The 22,583-nt window shown below is 37.3% G+C and overlaps 1 protein-coding gene across 7 annotated transcripts in view; it reads right to left on the reverse strand.

Moving 5' to 3' along the window:
* KPNA1 (karyopherin subunit alpha 1) overlaps window positions 1-22,583 on the reverse strand; it is a 54,175-nt gene that overhangs the window by 28,603 nt on the left and 2,989 nt on the right. For all 7 annotated transcript variants that reach the window (XR_012621187.1, XR_012621188.1, XM_074809571.1 and 4 more), the window contains exons 2-6: window positions 12,964-13,097; window positions 10,616-10,723; window positions 8,709-8,808; window positions 8,053-8,147; window positions 4,013-4,144 (exon numbers count right to left, since the gene is read on the reverse strand). Coding sequence is in view for 5 of the 7 variants with exons in the window: in XM_074809571.1 (XP_074665672.1) it covers window positions 4,013-4,144; window positions 8,053-8,147; window positions 8,709-8,808; window positions 10,616-10,723; window positions 12,964-13,092 (564 nt within the window). In the remaining 2 variants the exon portion in view is untranslated. The remainder of the gene's footprint in view (window positions 1-4,012; window positions 4,145-8,052; window positions 8,148-8,708; window positions 8,809-10,615; window positions 10,724-12,963; window positions 13,098-22,583) is intronic.

A 22,583-nucleotide genomic window follows, 5' to 3' on the forward strand; every position in this document is an offset into this window, starting at 1 on the left:
AAGAAGCATAATGCCTTACATGGTTTTTGAAGGAAATTCAATGTTCATCAAGGAAACCCAAGTTGACATCTGGGTTTTAAATACCTCAGCAGGGGAACTCAAGAAAGAACTGCAGCTAAGACAGCGCTGAAGCTAGATCAACCTTAAGCATAGCTTTGAGAGAGTCCCTCAATATAAATAATTTCAGGCATATTTAAATTTCTAGATCTCTTTTGGAAGAAAAAAAATGTGATAAGCAGAAGAAGGCTAGGACATATGCCACTGACTAAATCTAAAAATCAGTACACACAAAAACAGAAATGGGGAGATGCAGTCAAAGTGCTTTTCACAAATAATGAAGATGTAGTTTCTGTAATAAACTCAGTTTCTTTGACAGGAAAAATGGATGCCAAATGGTTTGACCACTGATCACAGAGAAAGACTGATACACAATCTGAGAAAGACTGATATACAATGCAAACAATGAAAGAGTTAAAAAATGGTACGGTAATTAAATGTCAGCCTGCATAGCTTAATGGGAAACAGATCTTGCAAAAAGACATAATTTCATTAAAACACATGTTGTTTAATAAACATAGTTATAAAGATTCCCTCACACAGACTTCTATGAAATCACTGATTTAGAATCACACTAGACTCAGAAACTAGCATATGCAAAAGAAACAGTGCAACACATTAGGTTAAACCTGGTTTATAAATATGAAAAGTAACTGTTGGAAAAATCATGATCAGATAAAGCAAATTAGTATCTGTTCCTGAGCCACTGCTAAGGGAAGTTTGAAATAAGAGAAAAATTCAATGGTGTAAGTCTGTAAGACTGACTTACTGTAACACAACAACGGTGGACAACGATTAGCCAGTAAGTCAAATTAAGATAATATTAAATATAAATTATTTTTATTAAAGATTATTTTTTTCATTTATGTTATGCTACATATTCAAAATTATATTACCACTAACATTTCCTTCTACAGAATTACTAACCCACTTAGCACAAAGAATGGCTTGCTAAACACAGGTTTCAATATCTCTTTTTCTCTTCATCCTTTACTATATGGTTGCAGGACTAGCTTCTGGCCCATCTGCCCTGAACATTTTCTGTATTTTCCCATAATTTTGAAATTTGTTGCAAATGTACTAAGAGTTGCTTGCAAATAATAATCTTCACAATACTACTGTGAGAAAAAGATAAGAATCACCACTTCACAGGGGAGGAAATTATGGCCAAATATCTTCCTGTTTCAGAAATCCAGCTTGAGAAGTCCAGGACCAGATCTGCTCAAAACACAGACCTAACTACAAAAGTCACTTGCAAAAGTGCTGAGTTGTCCTCAACTACAAAACGAAATGGAAATATTTCACATTGAGCATTCAAAAAACACAGAACTAGTATCCACTTACTGAAAACCGATATAAGTGGATTGTCCAGCATCAGACACTAAGCAGAAGATACATTTATCTCAGAAACCTGCAATCGCTTTAATCATAAGAATCTCTTCCCTTTTCTCCTTCATTCACTATAACATGTTCCAACTTTAACAAACAGGGCCACAGTGTGACAAATAAAAGCCTCCTTTACTACCCACTTATTTGTTACCAGGGCAACAATCTGTACATACACTGAATGAGACAAGAGTCATCTGGAAAAATACTATGCAATTGTGTACTAATGCTATCCTGTAATGCAGAAGTATGAGATCTAACTTTTAAATGCTTAATGCTTTTAATTTTTGTTTTCGTAGATATTATGGTGAAACGTTTGGGATTTTTTAAAGCTATTGGAAAAAAGCCAGAATTTCTTTTATGTTGGCCTGCATTAAACCCAAAGTCAGCTGTGAGCAGGGCTGCAATCTCTACACCTGCAACACAGAAACCCACTATGAAAAAGCGTAGGTAACACTTCACAGTGGTATATTTGTCTTCTTTAGCACAGCTTACCACAGAGCAATTTGTAACTGGTATTTAGAGACTTACTGGTAACAGAGAGATCATGGATTCAGCACCTGAATTGCATAGAAAAATATTTTCTGGTAGTTACAACTCACTCTGCCTGCTGCAATCTGAACTTTAACATGTCAGCAGTTTATTAGGAGGCAGAGGGGGAAGGAGACAGATAAACTACTTAACTGTGGCCCCTAAGCTCTTCTGTTAATTCACACATCTTAAGGCTGAAGGCTGCACAACTCACTCTAAACAGGTTTGCTCTTCCCACCAGCTCTCTGAACATCAGCAGGGATAACAACAACCACCTAATAAAAAAATTTAGCTCTTGCACAGAAGATCATTAGGAGCAAAAAAATGGAGTAGCCCTTCCCACACTCAAAGCACCAAACATTCTGCAGAAAAGCACTGTTGGAAAGTGATGCCACCAATTTCAACCCCCAAAAAACAAACTAAAAAGCATCATATAGCTAAGTCTGGATGGATTTTCACATGGGCAGAACACAGCATTTATCTGCCATTTTGGCAAGCTCCCTATCCCATTTCTAGTTTCTACAACAACAGACTCATTTCCTCAAAGGAAGATAAAAAATGGACAAAAAAATATACTTATTCCCTTAAATATAATTTTCTCAAGCACCTGAATTTCTCTTAAAAAACCTTCTCAAAAATAATTCAGCCTTAGTCAGACTGTTGAAAATGGAAAGTTGCAGAGTGGAACAACTAGAAAGCTATAAGCAACTGAGAAAAAAAAAAATCTGTCTTGTGGAAAATGTTAGGCAACCTCAAGTACAGGTGGTACATTCTGAGCCAGCTATAAGAAAGGCAAGTTACACAAAGCGATCCAATGCTTATGAGTCGGGACTCCTCCAATCATGCATCTCAATACAGCCAAATGCAAGGTCAGACATCTAGGAACAGAGAATAGAGGTCACACTTACAGGATGGAGAACTGAACCCTGGAAGTCAGTGACTCTGAAAAGAACAATGGATCATATTGGATAATCAGCTTAACCTGAGCTCGCAGCCAGCTTGTGGCAAAGAGTCCGCAAAGACATCTTGGATATTTACACACCAAAGTATCAAGCAGAAACAAAAATGAGGTACTACCTCTGCAAACAGCATTGCTGAAAGAGTGCTACTGGAATATCCAGTGCTTTTAATTTCACCACCACAAAAAGATATTGAAACAAAGAAACATTCAGAAAAGAGTCACCGAAAAACAAACCAACCACCACAGAAATACCCTCATAATAAGAATTCAGAGCTTAATTTCATTTGCTCAAGAAAAGCTTAACCTATGATCTGTAAACAGCTATAGGAAAAAACAGAGAGCTTACTAATTGAGTAGACAGTGACAGAAAAGCAAATACCTGGATCCAAAGCTAGTCAAATTTGTATGGTAAAGGTACATACTTTCAATTTAGGATTAACTGAAACTCTATTTGTTAACATACTTCATCACCCTAAGCCTTCAAAGTAAGATTTTATGTCTGAAATACATCCTTGCTCAAACACAAGTTATGGACCTCATGCGGAAATTACTAAGTCAAATGCTTTTCACGGATCCCTTTGGGCCTTTAAAAACATTCATCTACTCTGCAATGAACATAGAGAACAAATTATAGTTTTCTCTATAGAGAGCACACTATAAATTCCACTCATGCTTTATCTTCAGGAGAAACAAGCATGAACATTTCATCTCTAAAGCAATTTTTTTAAACAAGGCTTGTTGAATTCCTCAATACACAGAAAAATATTAACCCATTAGAGATCAAAATGCAGTACACCATTGGCTGTTGTTAAATATGATTTCCAGAAAAAGAAAAATAGAATGCTTGCTTAGATATCTTAACACATACTAGGTAGAAAGGTACTGTTCTTCAAAACTGCCAAACACTACACTTCCTCTACAGGCTTTCTTACAGGATAGCATTGTTTCTTTTCTGGCAATTAAAAAAAAAAAGCCATAACAAACCCAAACAAACAGAAAAACAAAAAACTAAAACAAAAAACCCAACCCCACAAACCACCACACACACAAAACACCCAACACCATTCTTATCTTTACCTGTTCCTGTACATCTTCAAACTCTGAACTAAGCAGCTCTATGAAGATGGGGACGGCTCCTGCTTGGATCACTATTCTAGTCTGAAGAGAATTTCCCGAGGCAATATTTGTCAGCACCCACGCAGCTTCAAACTGCAAAACAAAATACAAAAGAAAGTTTACTAGGAGACTTCTGTGCCACGCCAAAAATGAAGACTATGTGTCTTTTAAAGACAGAAAGAATTAGCATAGGGAAGGCACAAGATATTACTAATTAACACAGACAATTTGTAAAGTAAGAATCGGAGTGAAGAGTTATCAGTATCGCTTGAAACCAAAATTTGCAGAAGTTCCTTATAAGAACAAGATCAGGTTCGCTGTGGCTTTTCAAATGTTATTTTTTGCTATGCAATTACATTACCTTTGGTCTGTTCTACTGCCTTTCCTTACTGGCTAAGGACCTATACACAAAAAATGAGTCCTCCTACAAGACATCCGATACCTGCATTCACTGAATCAGCAATGATATTCCTGAAGATGCACAAAGAGACATTGTTTGACAAAGCTTGATGGATATAAAGCAAACAAAAGCCATTAAGACAAAAACAAACCCCTAAATAAAAAAAGGGAAATGTGATTTCAAAAAAAAAAAACCAACAACAAAAACCTTTGTGATCACAATCTGGTAGAACTCTACAACTACAGCAAAGTACTCCAACTCTGGTGACCAGCATTGCTGCCAAGAGTTATTAGCGTATGATATTTTTATTCAAGACTTGAAGCAAAACTGAGATCCTGAATTAACACTTTGCATCTTTTGCTTTAACTGTTTTTGTAATTTATCTTTATTTTAATTTCAACTTAAGCAAGCATTAACTTTTTAAGCCAAAATGTAAATTTTAACACTACCTGATACAGAACTCAGAAAAAACAATTTTAGTAGATTTCTGCATGCTTTTCAATCCAAAAATTATTACACTACACTACTAAATTTAAATCCTATCAGATACATTCAGAATCTAGAGAATGAAGAGACTGTTAAAAGTTGAGTGAAAAGGTAAAAATGACCTAACAATAAAAATGGAAAGTTGTATGGTATAAATGACTGATTTTGACATTACTAATGAATTTTATTAAACTGATGTTGATCCAGAAGTATTCCAGTGAAAATCCTGATACACTTTCCAAGACTAGCTGGAGGGCTATCTCTGAAGAGCAGCAGGGACTTATATTTAGGATTTAATCATAAAAGCAACTCCTGCTAAGGAGATGCACAAAATCCTGAAATGGGCCTGAACTAAGAAGTCAACAAGTAAGCCGAGGCTTGTAAGGCTTTTCATTTTTAAGCGTTATTAATTATTAAAGACTTCGGTTTTAAAAATACAGTTAATCCTGCCCTCCTGAATGACTAAAGGAGAAATTATCTTCTGGTAAAATGTGATCAGAATAAACAATTTCAAAATACATCATTGTAATACACAGAGTATGGGCTGCAATAACGCAGAAACACACAACGTCAAAACTGAAATACTCATCATTAATGAACTAGAAGCAAAACATTCAGGCCAGAGTTTAAGGCCAACATAAAACATACTTGCTTTCATGCAATTTTACTTTCTCTGAAGTCAGTATCCAGGGTTTTGTGATACAGTATAACAGGATTATTAGTCATCTTTCAACCACAGAGGTTTCTTACTCATGTTTTAGAACTTGCCCTTTGGCTTCCTAATGGATGCCACCAAGTTGAACTAATCAGAGCTCTGAGACTCACACTGTCTCCAGTCATATACCCATAACAGAAAAGAAACACTATGTATAAACAGATTAATCAGACCAAATAGCAGGTACTTCTTGCTCAAATCTGTACTTTACCTCAAATATTTATAAAATAAGTTTTGATTATGAGCTAATCACAAGATCTCCCCATCTTTTGTGGAATGAAGTTCTGCTAAAACTGAGCTCTTCCCAACATCTAACTAGAATAAGGGTGAATTAGGTGATGCACTTGTGTGAGCACCACTGAACATTTCAGATGGTGTAAGTTACAGAAAGGTTAGTTGAGTGACAGTTTCTGTCCTCCCTCTCCACTGTGGACACCTGATGCTCCAGGATGTATAAACTAAGGAACAGCCATATACAAACAGCAACGGACAGAAAAACAAAACACTTCATGGTAAGTTAATTAACAGGAAGAAAACCTCACCCAAGGGATGATCTTGGTATCTCTGTGGTATTGTTCTTTAAGATTTCTCTCGCCATCACAAAAAGATTTTGTACATGAGACAAATGTACTTGTTCACGTATGGTTTAAGTGATCATGGAGAAGAGGGGAGCTTTTTTTTAAGTCTTGAAATCACTTGAGTAAAAACTGGACAAAGGAATTCCAGACAAATTAGGTCTTCCTACCACTGATACCAGAAGCTCAGTTTTTACTGAATTTTCCATTGACAACACAGAAGAAAAACTGAGCATAAAGTCACATAAAGTTCAAAGTTCAGCAACATAAAAGTTTCCATATTCAACTGGTGATAAAAGTGCCTACAGTATCTGAGCAAAAGAAAAGACTTTAGTGTTTCCAGACTGAGCTGAAAACCCTTTCCTTCTATAGCTAAGCTAGAGTCAGGAATGCCTAGAATGGCAAGCACAAAATCTATGCTGGTGCCAAGGACACTTTTGGAAACACTGACAGAGTAAAAACAAATACAACAAAATACAAATACAAGAAAGTGAGGTTCCAAACTGTTCACAGCAAAAAGTTCTACCTGCAGACCCTGAACTGCCAGGCAGGCAGACAGATTTGGCAAGATGAAGGAAAATTAACCAGTTGGAACATCAAGAGCAAGGTGCTCAGGTTTATATTTTCAATGCTGTGTTACAAAGTCTTTAGGACAAGCTTAGAAGTTTCAACTTTGACTGTTTTTGCTCTTCCCATGCCAAAACCAATACATGTTACACCAGTCAGGCCATGAGAATTTCACTCATTCTATGATTGCTTTTGAAGTTTTTAAAACTAGAGATGTACCTGCATTTGATGAAGTACCCTCTACCCTTATTTTCCCTTCCTATTCAAATACATCCTTCACATTTTAGGAGTTTGTTGCCCTTTACCTGACTGTCTCAGGCTTTCATGCTAGAGCCCTATACATAATAAAAAGCATTCCTTTTTTTTAGTATCACATTGCTTACAAACTTTCCACTGGAGTTGCAAACCAACTGACATAGTCTTAGTTACTGTCCACAGACTGCTCAAAGGTAGACCTTTGGAATTCTGTGGATATCAGTTTAAAAAGTAATTCTTGTAAATGATACCTTTTCTCTAATGTGTAAGAAAGTATCAATTTTTTGCATATCTCCACTCACCAAAATTTGGATTTCACATGACATTAAAAAACTTGTTGCCTTAGGCATTTTGAAAAAACACTGATTCTAACTTATGTATTGCATTTCATGGTTACTGTTAAGATTTTTTTTCCTTCCTTTTACTGAATGATTCATTTTCTTTCATTTTTGACCAGCCCAGAAGAAAGAACTCTGACCAGAAAAAAGGACAGATGGAAATGAAACAAAGCTCAAATAAGCAAGTCCAAGCAAATTAACCACCAGTGTAGCAGACACCATTTGTTCAAACCAAAGCAAGTAAGTTTCAAGGTTTCTGTGTTTCTCATTTTGGATTCTAATTCTAAACTTTTATTAATTTAATAAAATTTTAAGTAATAATTCTAAAATATTTAAAACTGTCTTCAAGTAGTACAAAAAAAGACAAACACTGAAGTTTAGCTTAAAGGCTTTTCATCCATTGAGGTCCAAATTTTAAACTCTGTTTTCATTACATGACAAAGTGTTCTCATCCTATCAATCACACAATGCAACTCAGAGGTCTCTCTCTCTCTCTCCTGTCCCCAGAGGTCCTGCTAGAAACCCTGAAGATAAGATAGCTTTTTTAACCTAGTGAAGAAAAAAAGAGGAAGTACAGATAATAAAACAAATCACTGGGTTTTTTTCCTACCTAATTTGCATCACCTTCATAATATAGGAAGACAGATATATTTATATTTGTATACCTGTAATGTACAGTTTTCTTTTCGTTTGAGGAACTCCACAAACCTGGCCACCACTCCTGGTGTGCTTATGACTTCATCTATTGGGGGATTTGGTTCTATTTAAAATAGAAAGCATAGTTAGATACATTTCTTTGTAGGGAAATTCTCAAATTACTGCATCAAAATAATACCCAATGACATACTGACTCCTCTTTTCTGAGAATGTGTTCTTTTTCTACAATACTGCTTTACCTTTACTAAAAGGCAATGGATTCCTATCTGTCACTGTAAGAAGACTCCAGCCCGAATTTTGAGGTAATGAGGTAACATGATTCAAAACACTAATGCACTCAGTAATTTAGGCAGACCAGCTTCACAGCAGTAGTTCTGTGATGTCACTCTGGCACGCACACATGCAGAGAAACTTCAGTATATCAGCATATTTGAACCATAGAGACACTGCCTACAATATTTAAACTTACATTCATATCTGCACCACTTAGTAGATACACAGATGTCAAGAAAAAAAGTGACTATTACATACATCTAAGCTGACATTTTGCAAAACAGAGTTTCATCCAGAAATTTCTGTATGAAACTCAATTTTTATTGCTGTCAAAGTGAAAACATATGCCAGGGACACTTCTACATTTTTCTCCAAGAATTTCAGGCCTTACCTTTAGAAAGCAGCTTTCGGAACTTCTGGGTGGCTGAAAGCTGCTGTTCTGGACTATTGGAGAAAATCATCTCAATCATATCAGAGGTGATGACTGCACTCTAGGATTCAGGTAGGGGAGACAGAATGAGAGTGGTAGAGAGTAAGAAGGAAAACAAAATCAGGATTAGTGGTTAAAGGGTACAACATTTGCTAAATCTGTACCAAGTTCATCTCTTACTGAGTAAAAACCTAGATAAGACCATCATGGACAACAAATAAGTCATCATACGTGTACATCTACATAAGCAGCATCATTCTTAAGTGTAGTCTTTTGTTTCTGGAAGCCAAAATTCAAATTTTACTTAAAATACAACAAGAAAATTACTCTTCAGAACCTCTTACCTGTATTCTCTCCCCCTTTTTTCTATCTCCCCTCCTCTAAAATAAATGTAAAATTGTCAGCTTCCACAAAAGGGAGCGCAAATTGGAATAGCAATTACTGTTATACAAGAACACCATTTTGATTAAGCTATTGCTTAGACTTCTGTAACATGTACATTTTGACTCATCCTCTTACACCAAAATGTATGGGATCTGTCATTTTTAGAAGAGTTGACAAACCTAATGCTTGTCATTGTAATCAAGTAAGAGTATTAAATCTTCCATAATACTAAGGGTTTCCACTAATATAGCCAAATGAAATCAGCAACCTTTCTTATGCCAGGTAAAATCTGACATGCTGTTCATCACACATGCAAACCCATGTAGAGAAGCATAAGGAGATTTTTTTCTTCCATTTCTGATCTAAATCCTTAGATAGATCTGATCCAAACCCTCCTTTAGATAGACAGGGAGATAGACAACAGTGCTGAAAATATTTAAGCTTTGTCTGCAACAGCTAACAGCTTCAACTGTTAAGACCCTGAAATAAGTGATATTAAATTAGTAAACTGTATAATGGTAGTATCCATCTCAATCAGATATGCTTCTTTCCTTACTTTTTACTATCTATTAATTTCATATAAGCTTCCACACAAACGATTAAATGGTATTTAGGACTTGTCTGACATTTAAATACTATCTCAAAGACTAAAACAATATATTCTACTAGTGATCTACCACATTGTTTACAGGCATTTCTCTGTTTCTCAGTAATTTTCAAGGCTGGTATAACCACCAACAGAAACCAAGCCCAGCCCAATTTCTATGAAAACATCATTGGCATACTCTGAATACAGACACAAGTGAGAAAGTCCACACAGAAAGTGAGGACTGCACTTTCCTTAGACCTCTCTGTTACAGCCTGAGTCCCTTCCCTTACCATTTCTCTTTCCAGGAAGAGGACTGTGGTAAAGAAACAGGGGGAAAAGCAGAAAAGTCTAATTTCCACTAAAAGATTTTCTGTAGATGAAACTCCATCTTGGAAAGGATGCAGATAGACAAGCTAGGTTGTTTCCAACACCCTGGCGAAAAACAGTGCCACTTGAAAGCCTGCTATCAAAGATTTTCACTGAGTCCCTTCTTACGTTGTAAACTGCAATAACACATTGCCTGATTTGTATTTTCATGTTTCAAGCATTATGAATTTCAGATTAAAAAACCCCAACAGCTCTGGGCAACAGTTGACAAAAATCACTCATAATGGTGAACATCAAAACCAGGAAGTAATCAGCCTGCCCGGAACAATGACATGTTATTTAATTTTCTTGAAAGCATACCCACCTAGCAACCACTCATTCTATCTGTAACATTTTTCTCTCATGTAATCTGTTTCAGGGCAGTTCACCGAGACAGGTGTTTAAGAGCTGTCCATAAGCTCTTTGAATGCCATTTTTCACATTCTTCTGGAATTCCATTCCCCTCAAGTCACTGCACAACAGGCCTTCCCAGCTTCAACAAACAGTGTACTCCTTTCTCATCACTTACAGAAGTCATCTCCATGTTGTTCATCTGAGCCTCATGGAAACCACCATCTGACATCACTTCCTCCTCCGCTTCTTCCTCAGCTGTTGCAACATTTCGGCGTTTAAACAACTAGAGAGAGAAAGTATTTAATATATATTATATAGCCAACATATGTACAGCATGTCATGTTAGGCTGCAGTAAAAATGACATACACTATCACCTGAAAGCAGCTGATATACTGGCTACAGGACTCCTCGTGACAGTAAATGGAGAAAGTTTAGTCATGGAGTAAACAAAAACAGCAATGTGCTAGAATACTGGTTCCCAACATTCCTGAAAAATTCCCACTGATGCTCCTTTCTCCGCTGTCCCCCTCCATCCCCAGGCTATCTCTAGCTTGCAGACAACTGCTTTCTTGCAGAGGATGTTGGGGCTTAAAGACCTGAAAAATTGCTGTGTAATAGATTTTTGTAGAACACTGCAGAGGCTGGGATAATTGAGGTGACACCGCAAAGAGAGGGGTTTGGAGGATGATCACATGGCACTGAAGTTATACTGGGATGAACAGAACCTGGTTGCTACCAATTTGAGATGTCATAAGGAGAACTAGAGAGGCTACAGCTTCTCCCCTTGATTCATCTGTCTCCTTGGAGGAAACACTAGCAATGACAAGATGGCTTTGGGGGTTCTGCTTGACCTGTCAAGTTCAGGAAGCAGGACTCCAGCACTGTGCCATGGCAGATTTGCACCACTGCAGACAGGCAAGACAAGGTCCTGACACAGACCTGCTGTTACTCTTCTCTCCAGAGAAATTGGGAAGGAGACAGTATGAAAAACTGCTAAGTCTACAGCAACCCTAGGTCAGTGACAGGCATCCTTATGGGATGCTATTCCTTCTAAGCTACTGGATGATGCGCCCACTCAAGCTCAACAAACACGTGCCCAAATACAATCTTCAACCAAAATTTATACATTGCCAAGTTATGTGAAATTCAGAGGCCTGAAGTTGTTTTTGAGGGGTTGTTCATCTAAAAAGACAAAAACAAAAAGCAAAAAATGGGGAATTTAAACTTCAACGAGCTATGTGCCAAATACGTAAAGGAAAAGTACCTGTACAAGGTCTGAACTTGTAGAGCTGCAGCTCTACTTGCAACTCCACTTTTCCTCCACTGTTAGTCCAGTCAGGACTAACAATTTTCCCTAACAGAAAGAAATACTGCCACATGCTTTATTTAGCCAACCTGTGGTAATCAGGTCCAAGGGAGGTTAGAGGCACAGATAAGACAGAAGATGACTCATCATTTTCCTAATTTAGTAACAGCTTTACAAATAAGAACGACAACATTCTGTGCTACCTGTAGTCCGGAAATGCTACCTGTAGATACTGAGCAAAATCAACAAGTATTGCAATTCCCTCTCAGAAGCCTTCCCTGCCCTTCCTTGAAAGCATCTGATAGTGACACTGTGAAAACAACATTAAACAGATTAGAGACTTGACCTACCACTCCAAACACAAGCATATTCCTGTCTTCATTTGAACTCCAGAAACCTCCACACTGATGAAAAAAGCTTTGTTACAACTTTGAAATGGAATCAATCCCTTAAAGCTTCCAATGAACACAACTAAGAACTAAAGGAAGAACTGTTCAGTGCCATCTGTTTCTATCAGAAGATGGTTTTTATCACATCTTGTCACTGCTGCTGTTTCTTGATTAAACCTGCAGAGCACCTGCCACTTTGCAGTGTTAATGAAGTAGCAAGACATGAGCAGGTAGAGAAGCTCCATTTCCAAGCATTTTTCTCAATCACTTTGCTTGCAACATACACTAAATCCACTACTCAAGGTACCAGCCTTATGGGCATAAACATCAAGAAAAGTTTCCCTCAAGAAAAATCATTACTGCAACTTCTAAGTACTCAGTCAGACCTTCTCCTCCTCCTATTCTAGCTGCAACATTTCCTTCCATTTCACCCCAGCTTATCACTCTTTGAACAGAGATAGAAATTAGAGCCACCACAACTCAGGTAGAAAAAAAAAAAACAAACACAAAACCCCCACCATAAACAAAAAGCAAAACAGGAGTTCCTCAATCACCTTCAGTGCAAGCTCAGACAGCTTTGTTCAAATCATCTTTAAGCTGCTCTGGCCAATCTTACACTTGAATGAATGAGGAGCACTCTAAGTTTTGTAGAGTCTCCAGAAGAGGCATTGAAGTCTGCAAGTGACTCTGATTTCAGACTCACTATGTATGAATTTGGCAAAGCAGGAACAACCAGGAATGGGCTTGAGAGACGCAAAGAGCCAGAGACAGTGCAAGACAAGACTGTTTAAGGGCTGGTTACAGTTACCACAACTGTAGTACATTACCTGTTCCTCCCTCTTTTGCTTCCGTAGCTGAAGACCCTCTTCCTCCCGCCTGCGACGCATCTCATCAGGGTTTAGAGATTTGTTCTTGTAGCTCTTCAGTCGGAAATTCTCTTTTCCTGAGGTCGTCATGATTCCTTGAAAATGCAATCAAAAAGAGAAGTCAGAAAATAATTACTCTTCAACAAGACATCACTTTATATTCTGTCTCCATCTTTTAATCTCTGTAGCCATGCGCTTCCAACCGCTCCCCTCCTGTATCATCACTTAACTTCCAATAGCTTGGAAGGTATAAAGCAAAATTTCACCGATGTGTCACTTCAATGTGCCAGTTCTTCATATCAGACCAACAAACTTGTATTTTACTCTCCGAGGCTGCAAGTCATGAATAAGTGAAATATTTTATTAAGAAAGAACTGAAATCTATGGCAGAGCATATAGCCTGGGCTAAAAAGAATACTGCACTAGTAGATCTTAACATTTCTTCACATTGGGAATAAGTCAAACTAATTATATTCCTTTGTTTTCACTCAGAAGTGAAGGGGTCTTTGCTGCTTTTTGGCTTAATTCACTTTGCAAGTCAGTACAGTGGCTTTTTTGCACTCCAAATCCACATTTTAAGTTAATGCAACACAGCCCTGTGTTCTTTCTATCCAGACAACGCCTGCAAGAAAAATGAAACTGAGTGAGAAATTTTAGGCGAGGATGGTTTAACCACTGAAAATGCTCACTCCTGCAAAGAAAGCAGCACCATTTTTCCTCTCCTCCCCATCCCTAGCCTCTAATCCTGCCACTGTTTATGCAAAGGGGCCTTTTTCCAAGTACTGTCTTATGCAACTCAGTGGATCAGCATTTATAGCTACCCATGATGATTTTCACATGTACAGTGCTGCACTTTGGAGCTACTTAGCATAAAACAATAGCTATAAAACTGTGTGGAAAGAGCACATCCCCCCTTAAATCAATGGGCTGTGGATCAGGTCTCTACTCTTAGTGCTCCGTTCTACTGCTACTTCTCTCCTTACACCTCTTCTTTAAATCCAAAAAAGGTTGGGAACCAAATTCTAAACACCTCAGTATTTCCATGCATCTAGATACAAATGCAGAATCTCAAATACATTGTACATACCCGCAACTCTAATTTAGGAAACTACACTATATATAAAGTTACTCTACAGGGCTAATGTGCTGTATTAAATATGCTACCTACCTCAAATTCCATAAGCACAGAATCACCAGGTGAGAAATGATCTCCTGTGTACTTTCTACTTTAAAGTGGAGCAACATGAGTGCGTACAGACTCTCAACAGGTTAGGTTTCCTATTTAAAATACATCAAACGTACAATTGAGTCTACTCTAACCTCTTCTTCTTTCAGATAGCACAAAGAGTTTTAAGCGATTAAAAAAAAAAAAGAGGATACCCAAATGTGCTTCTTATTAGAGCCTCCTTTTAAGTCGTGGCTACCTGACAACCACTTATAAGAATTCTGATGATCAGAACTGACTTCCACAGAAGACATTTCAGGCACCACTTCAAGCATTATTGTATTCTGCCAACTGAGATTTAAAAAACTGTTAAGCAACATAAAACTACTGTATTCAAGATCAGTTAGTCACAGATTGCACTGAATGCAACATAAAAACCTGATTATATAGGTAGCAGCCTAATTATGCTGAAAAGTCTCTTCCTGAAATGGCTTTTTTTTAAAAGCTCCTACAAAAAGACAAATTTCAGAGTGCCGGAAGTTCCCTCCATCCATTATTCTTAACAGCTTAGAGACCCCTTTTCTTCCTGTGTTTAAGTGACTGAGCTTAAAGTATTCGTGCTTCTTGCAATACGCTTAGCAATAACATTTTCTTCCCATTTTTAGTTTAAGTGACTACTACCTGTATATTAAACATACAAACTATTTGGGGAAGCCCTGGATTTTAACTGTAAAAAGAAGTTCAGGCTAACAAATACTCAAGAGTACAAAATTTCTTTTGTTTCTAAAACATTTTCAAATAAATTTTTTACATTTTAGTATTAGCAAAATTACCTCAAACACCAGATGGACAACCATGAGCTAAAAAGATGTATCTAACAGGAAAATGGCTTTGCAACCACTCTAGTCAACTTACCCTTGAACGTGAACAAACACAGGCATACACAACAGCCAAGATAAGGTATCAGGCCTTCCATGACACTATTAATAATTATCCATTTTTATCTGAAACACGTCTTCTCGAACTCACAAGATTATATTTGCCTTTATTTGGGATTTCAGGACTTTGATAGCTCCTGTGGTCATTTCACACCTTCACTTTCAGTCCTTAAAGTTCTTAATTTAAACAAATCCTCCACATGGAACATCTTCATTTCTTAATACTGAATTTCACCTCATTTCTATTATGTTGCCCCTTCATATGATGTTCCAGTGTTTCTAAACATCAGTGACACCATCCAACATCATCAGCAAGTTTCCTTAGTGTATTCTTCCTTATTGTACTTATTTACCTAGTCTCCCCTCGTCTCACAACTTGTGTATTAATTTCTTTCAATTAATTTTGCTTCTGACTTTAAGGTAATCATTTTCATTTTCCTCTCAGAGCTCTATTAACCCTCTCCTTTTGTACTTTATATCATTGTTTCACTTACTGAAAATACAGGCACAGGATTTACTTGAACTCTCTGACTTTACCTCAACCCCTCTACCTACTGACTTCACAAGAATAATCTTCTATTAGTTACATCCCTTTACAAGCTTTAGCTGCAACTTTTGGCTATGCTCATTTCTGACATTCAAGACAGCTCACTTTGCTGACTAACCCCTTCTTCTATTTTCTGAGTAATCTGTACACTTAAAATCCTTTCAAAATACTGTATTCTATTTTACCGGGGAGTAAAGCCTTCCTACAAATTCCTACCATCAAATGACTGGGAAGACAGTTTCTTCTATTAAAGTTGAAAAAATTAAGCTTCCTTCATCATCGAGAAGTTACCAATTCAACTAGTGATGAGTTCAATAATTTATTTCATAGTAGTCTCTCACTGGTAGTAAATAAACAAAATCCCAACACAGCCACATATCCATTTTATATACCTGCCTATCTAACCTGTATAACTATTAAATCCAAAGTTATTTTCTAAAAGCAGCTTTTGTAATATCCTCAAGATCTCCCAAAATCAAGTCTTTCTTCATCATTCTTTTACTAGTTCCCCAACTACTGGTGAAAAATTCAATGACCACATCCAGGACTTCATCTAGCCCGCATTTACTGCTAGCATCTTTAGACCTATTCAGTGTGAGCACACAGATTATTTTTAGGACTGAAAACACAGCAATCCTATGTCAGTTGTTGCAGTCATCCAAGGATTGTTTGCTATAAATCTCCTCTTCCATTTTCAGGATGTAGTCTTTCCCCCAGGCTAAACCACAGAGCCAAAACAACTTCAAATTGCCTCACTCAACTTCCGCAGCTTTGCTGTGGCTTAACTGAAAAGCTTTCAGTGGTCACTTTAAATTCACCAATGGTAATTTCTTCATAGCAAATAGCAAACCCTGGATCTTCTCTGCACTATCAAAATGAATGCTACTTCTGGTGAAAATCCGTGGTGGTTGTCATGGAAATGTTCTACCCATCTTTTCCTTCCTAAAGATAGCATAGTATTTTCCACATTTTTTTGGATACTCCCATCTACAGATAAAGACCTCTGGTGACCTGGTGATGAGTTTTCATGGTGTATTCTTTGGGGTTTTGTGCAGCACCACTCACCCACATGACACTTTCTCCTCCTCTGTTTGGCTGCCATGAAAAAATGATTTTTAGTAAAATTAAAAACACCATCTATACCCGAATAGATTTCCCAAATGAAATTATGATCCCCAAATTATTTGCTGATCAAGACAAGTGCCCTACCAAATATGGATGTGTTCTAAGCACACATTTCTAGGAGAAAGGAAAAGTACTGCATTTCTCCTTGCTCATCAAGTCGAAGAAATTCAGAGGCCCTGGAAACGCAGAGTCACTTACTGCAATGATTGACCTTGTCCCAAGCAATCACCTAGATAGGAACAAAAATGAACTCCCTGTCTTCTTAAATCAGATATCACTGTCACTAGACTTAAGGGCTTTGCCAGAAGGAATGCCATATGACTAATACTCTTGGATATTCCACACGTCAGATGCATCCAGATGTAAAAATAAAGGCCTTACAAATCAAGACCTGCATAATGGTATATATAACACAGGTGACTGAAACTAAGATTATCAAACACACTGCTGATATTAAAGACTGTTAGAGACAAACTGCCCTTCTTCGGCATTAGGGGTGAGAATAAGGGAAAAAAAAAGTATTTCAGAAGTGCAGACCTGTACAAGAAATTCTACCTTCCAATGCAAATGTATCACAAGAGGAAGGCTTGAAAATGAAGGCGGACAAGGAAGTTGAAGAGAAAAGGTGTTAAGTGATAAAAAAAGTTATCCTGAAGATCCATGATCCAACAAACTACCAGTCTACATTTCCTAACTAACACAGACAGAAGGAAAGGACTCACTGGAAGCATACTTGTGAGCTCTACTGTACTGTGAAACTGTTGTCTCTCTTTTAGATTGCTGCCAGAAACACTGAAAAGATACGAGAGGCACTGTCAACCCCAAAAGGACAACCCATGTTGGAAACAGCACTGTCGAGACAGAACTCCAAGCAGTGAGAGGAGCTGGAATTATTCAAGGTAAGAAATGGCTCAGCTATGCTACAAAACCTTTACTTCCAAGGAGATTTTTGTTTGTTTATTGGCTCTGCATAGGACTCTAGACCCTCTAGAGAATTAAAGTTTCCTCACAATCATGCTTCTTGACATCATGCCAAATACCTACAGCCTGGACAGATGTTCAAGCAATTCACTGAGCTCTGATTACAGGATGCATCATCTTCTGACACTCTTAGTGAAAGACTAGAAAACCTATCCAATTTAAAAAACTATCCTGAAAGCAGCACTTGGTTATTCGTTACTCTTATCAACACACTCCCTACAAATCCAACGTTTTGGCCACAAATATGTTTGGGTCTTCCCCCATGAAGTGTAGATTTTGGAAACTCATTTTAATTTGCTTTTTTGCAATTCTAAGGCAACGGGTTCAGGATGCTAACATGAGTATTTATATCTTGTGGAAGTAAACTGTCAGCTTTCCTGGATGTGACAGACAACAAAAGGTCTTCATAATAAAGCCATGAATAATATAGGGCATAGAATGATAAAAAAATGTCACCTGGGATTAATGCTATTTCCCTGGAAAAGCTTACAAAGCAACATCCTACATCTGCCATCATCCTAGAGAGACGAAAACATATCCACCAAGTCTCTACACTGTTGACAGTGTTATCTGAGGGAAAAAAGAAAATAAAGAAAATCAGGAGATTGACCTCTCTTCACTGCCACCTCCTGTTGTTTGAAAAACTGGCTCAACCAGATAAACATTTTGGTGAAGCTGTATCTGCTGCTTTTCCAAAATTATTTGAGAAAGCATACTGGATTACAGGGGACTATGGGAATGCCCATCAGTAGAAACACCCGTTTCTACGGGACAGGGATGTTACTTTCTAATTTCAAATGCCTTCAGACTCTTGCAAAGCTCAGGACATCTAGAGGAAAGGATATTTAATCATCTGAACTACAAAAAGCTATTGTTCAAGCACAATGTAGCGATTTCTAAAACCTTTGCTTAACTTTCTTTAGCTGTAAAACGGGATTGAGAAACACGACTCACAGTCACTATAAAACTAACAGTTACAGTATTTGTAATGACCTGCAAAGTAAGTTTTGCTGATGATATATCAAAACCTAGCATCAACGAGAATACAAAACGATCACGTGAATTTCATTTTCTGTGGCTTGGAAAAGCTGCAGCAGCAGGCATGAGTGCTATTCACTAGCAGGAATAATAGACTTCAGTTTATGCAGAATAGCAGGGACCCACACTCCTAGAGCAAACATCACACAAGAACGATGGAGAAGAAACAGAACTACCACCTTCTGCTCTCCAAAAGGCCAGAAGATTAAAGGAGCTTCAAATGTAACATGAGTTGCAGCCAAACACAGTTAGAATATATAGCCCTGAAACAGGGTGCAGACTTTTAGGGACTTTCTGTCAAAACTAGAATAAGAATGGGACTTCATGGAATTGCTGCCCGTCTCCGTATCTTTCAAATCTGCTTTATTTTGCAGTCTTCCTAGTCCTGTTAGATTTTTCCATGTCCAGTAGTAGGCCTTAATTCACAATTGTTTCTATTTTAGCACCTTCATAAACTTGTGAAATAGCAAACCCAGTACTAATCCATCTAAACTATAGCAAATTTGGCATGTTCTCTTTCTAGGCCACTCGGCAAGTTTGACTGGTACTTGCTTAAAAACGAGAACAATCTTAAAGCTTAAGACAATTAACACAAGGCCTGAAAAGACATACAATTTTGCACAGTATGGAACATGGTATTACAGACAAATTAAAAACCTCAATATTGACTGTTGCTCAAAAGCAAACGAAAAAAGGAGAAAAGAAAATAAACTGCATTATCTGAACAATGTTAAGGATCAAGCTTGTAGGAATGTCACATTTCAATAACGGGACCTCCTCATCTTCCACAAAAGTAAAAAGGGCTGAAAAGGTGGTTAAAATAAAAATAAACACCATATCAAAGGTATTTCTGCAGAATGACTAATCTTGAAGAGTCAATTGAGTATACCCCCAGGTAACATTCAGAAAGATCTTTTGTGCTTACAAAAAAATAGGGGTTTTTTAAGAGATATGCCTAAAATCAGGCCAACATCAGCTTGACAGGCCCCTGATCTTCCTTTTTTTACACTAAAAAATACACTGAAAGAAACAAAACAAAACAATCAAGGAAGCATATTTCTGGTTGAAGAAAAAAAAACACTAACAGAAATAGAATTACTTGACACTTAGTGTTTTCTCAGAAACTGATCTGACACATCAGCCTGTACTACTATTTAAGCACAGACAGGCACACAACTAGGCACTTAAGTCAATCTTCAAAAGTCTAAGGATTATGCATTTTTTTTTTAAGAAACATCACTGAAGAGATTTAGTAGTAATGCATTTACAAGGTTTATTGGAAAACAGTTTTAGAGGGGCGGGGGGGAACAATAGAAGATTATACACAGTATATCTAGCACTTCATTATACATTTACTGTCACAAAAATAGTTCCAAGATGTTTTGAGTTCCACTTTTTTAAAGATCCATTTCGACTTAACGAGGCAGCAGATACAGCTTTCAAAGTTCCAGAAAGCTTTTCACTTGAGCAAGAGGGCAAAAAACCTGACTCTCAAAGCCAGGTCAACTGAAAAGGAAAACATCTTCAAATTTGTTAAATGAGTCCTTCTGATTTGAGTTGCAAACACAAAATTCCTTTACTGCATTCAAAGTCATTGCACTGCAATAAATCTGTTTAAATGAAAAAACCTCACCCTGATTTCTATAACCCCACAGTCCACAATCAACCTGAAACCAAAAAGTTCCCACAAGTCATAAAACAAAGCAGCTAGTGATGGGGAATTAAACTTTTCAGCTGCACAGGATTATACTAACATTTAAAAAAATAACCTCACATTAACGTGCCCATCTACACAAAATAACAGAAGCGATTAATCCTGTGTGCCAAAATAAAATGCAATCTGTTTTTCTTTTAAAGCAGAGATTAATTTGTATTTTGATTAAGATTACAGCACATCCTCCCAACACTTACAGAACGAGCTGACCCACAATGTATTTTCTGCAAAGTCATATCTAAAAACTGGACTGTTTGAAAAACAAATCATCTCTATCATGTAACAATCATCATCTGTCAGAAAAAAAAAAGCATCCTAACATTTGTAACATCTTAACATGCCCCAAACATTCTTTATAAGAGGACAAGAGCGCACCTTGCAGCATTACTTATTTTCAGTATATAAAATCCCAGACACTTTAAAACAAATTAGGTTAAAAATAAACTAAAATGTTAATTCAAGTTAAATTAAAGTTGACTTTGCAGTTTCGAGCAACTTTTGTTTGGGGTTGTGAGTATCAGAAGGCACTGAAACCCAACCTACCTCATGCTTCCCCTGATAACAAATCTGCCTTCAACAAATTTCTTGGTTGCTGTGACTCAGCATTATGGAAGATACATGTGCAAAAGCACAAAAAAAACAGTAAGTCAAAATTCTACTGATTTCATACTAGCTTTGGACATCAGCAACCAAGAGAGTCACATCAGCCGCATCAAGCCAAAACGCACAGGAACTTCGAAGTGGATGATGATGCTCATTCTGTCTCCCTCATCCCGTTTACACCTAGTACCCCTCTGACCAAAAGCTCTCGAATCCAGCACACAGCACATTCACCAAGACACCTCTTTTCCCTTCTGATCATTTCTCAAGACAAACCAAGGTAAAACAAGAACTCATAGGCACTTAAAGAGGTGATCACATGAAAGCTATACAAAGGAGTTTAAGAGGCAATCTCATCCTGCTTCAGACAAAAACCACAGCAGAACAATCTAATACTAATCACAACATTATGATCTGACTTTACTTAAAGGTAAGTTGTGGTTTGTGTGCCACCAAAAGGTGGCTTGTTTGACAAAATGACATTTTCATGTATCAACAGGTGAATTTGCTTTCAAGTACAACTTCAGATTTGACAGGCTTACATTTGGGATGTTTAGCCACAGGATATTTCTAAAATCAGCATATCACTTCTGTATAATCTCAACTTTATGCCCAGACTGTAAAAAAAAAATAACATAAAGATCTGCGTGTGTCAAACTGGTTAGTTTCTCACAGAACATATGAATCCTCCTGCTGAGCCTGGCAAGCAGTCTGAACTGCCAAATAAAAATAGAAAAAGAGAAAATAATTACTCTAGATCATAAGGAAGCTTTCAGCAGCTGGTGACTAGCTAAATCTCAAGTCTCATCGCACACTCTTAAAACTCAGAGTCTATTACTCTCCGTATACATCCAGGAACACAGTCGTATTTCTTTCAATACTAATGCTTTTAGCTTCTGCCTCCTCATGACACTAAGCATTAATTATGTTTCAAGAAAGTATTCACTTTATCACAATTTAAAATTTCTTCTGTGTCACTGAACTCCATTTACTCCTGTCTTACATGAATGGATCAACAGAAGTGACAATGTGATGTCCAACCTACCACTTTTTCATACCCTCCTCCTCCTAACATCCTTTTTAAACCAATTCTGGTGAAAGGAAATTTACTGTCTGTCACCTGCCTTAGACTACCTCTGCTTTTTATCCTCCACATGAATTACTAAGCCTGCACAACCTTTAACACAGCTCAAGACATTCATGAGGTGGCATAATATAATTCCAGTCCTACTGTTCTACAGGTTTTATGTCTAGCAGAGGTGTTCACTGCATGTTTTGTTTAAACAAAAACATGTTTTACCAGAGTTCCCCTACCTTCTTCAACATACTTTAAAAGTACTGATATTTCTATGCGCCTTGCATCCTACTGCTCACATTTTGTATCTTGGAAAAAAAGAGCAGCTTAATCCATTACTTGCTAGGTAGACTTCAAAAACTGTAGCAGACTAAGGATAGATTTTTTTCCTCAGAGCA

The sequence above is a fragment of the Strix aluco genome, chromosome 2, assembly GCF_031877795.1.
Source record: "Strix aluco isolate bStrAlu1 chromosome 2, bStrAlu1.hap1, whole genome shotgun sequence".
Taxonomy (NCBI): Eukaryota; Metazoa; Chordata; class Aves; order Strigiformes; family Strigidae; genus Strix; species Strix aluco.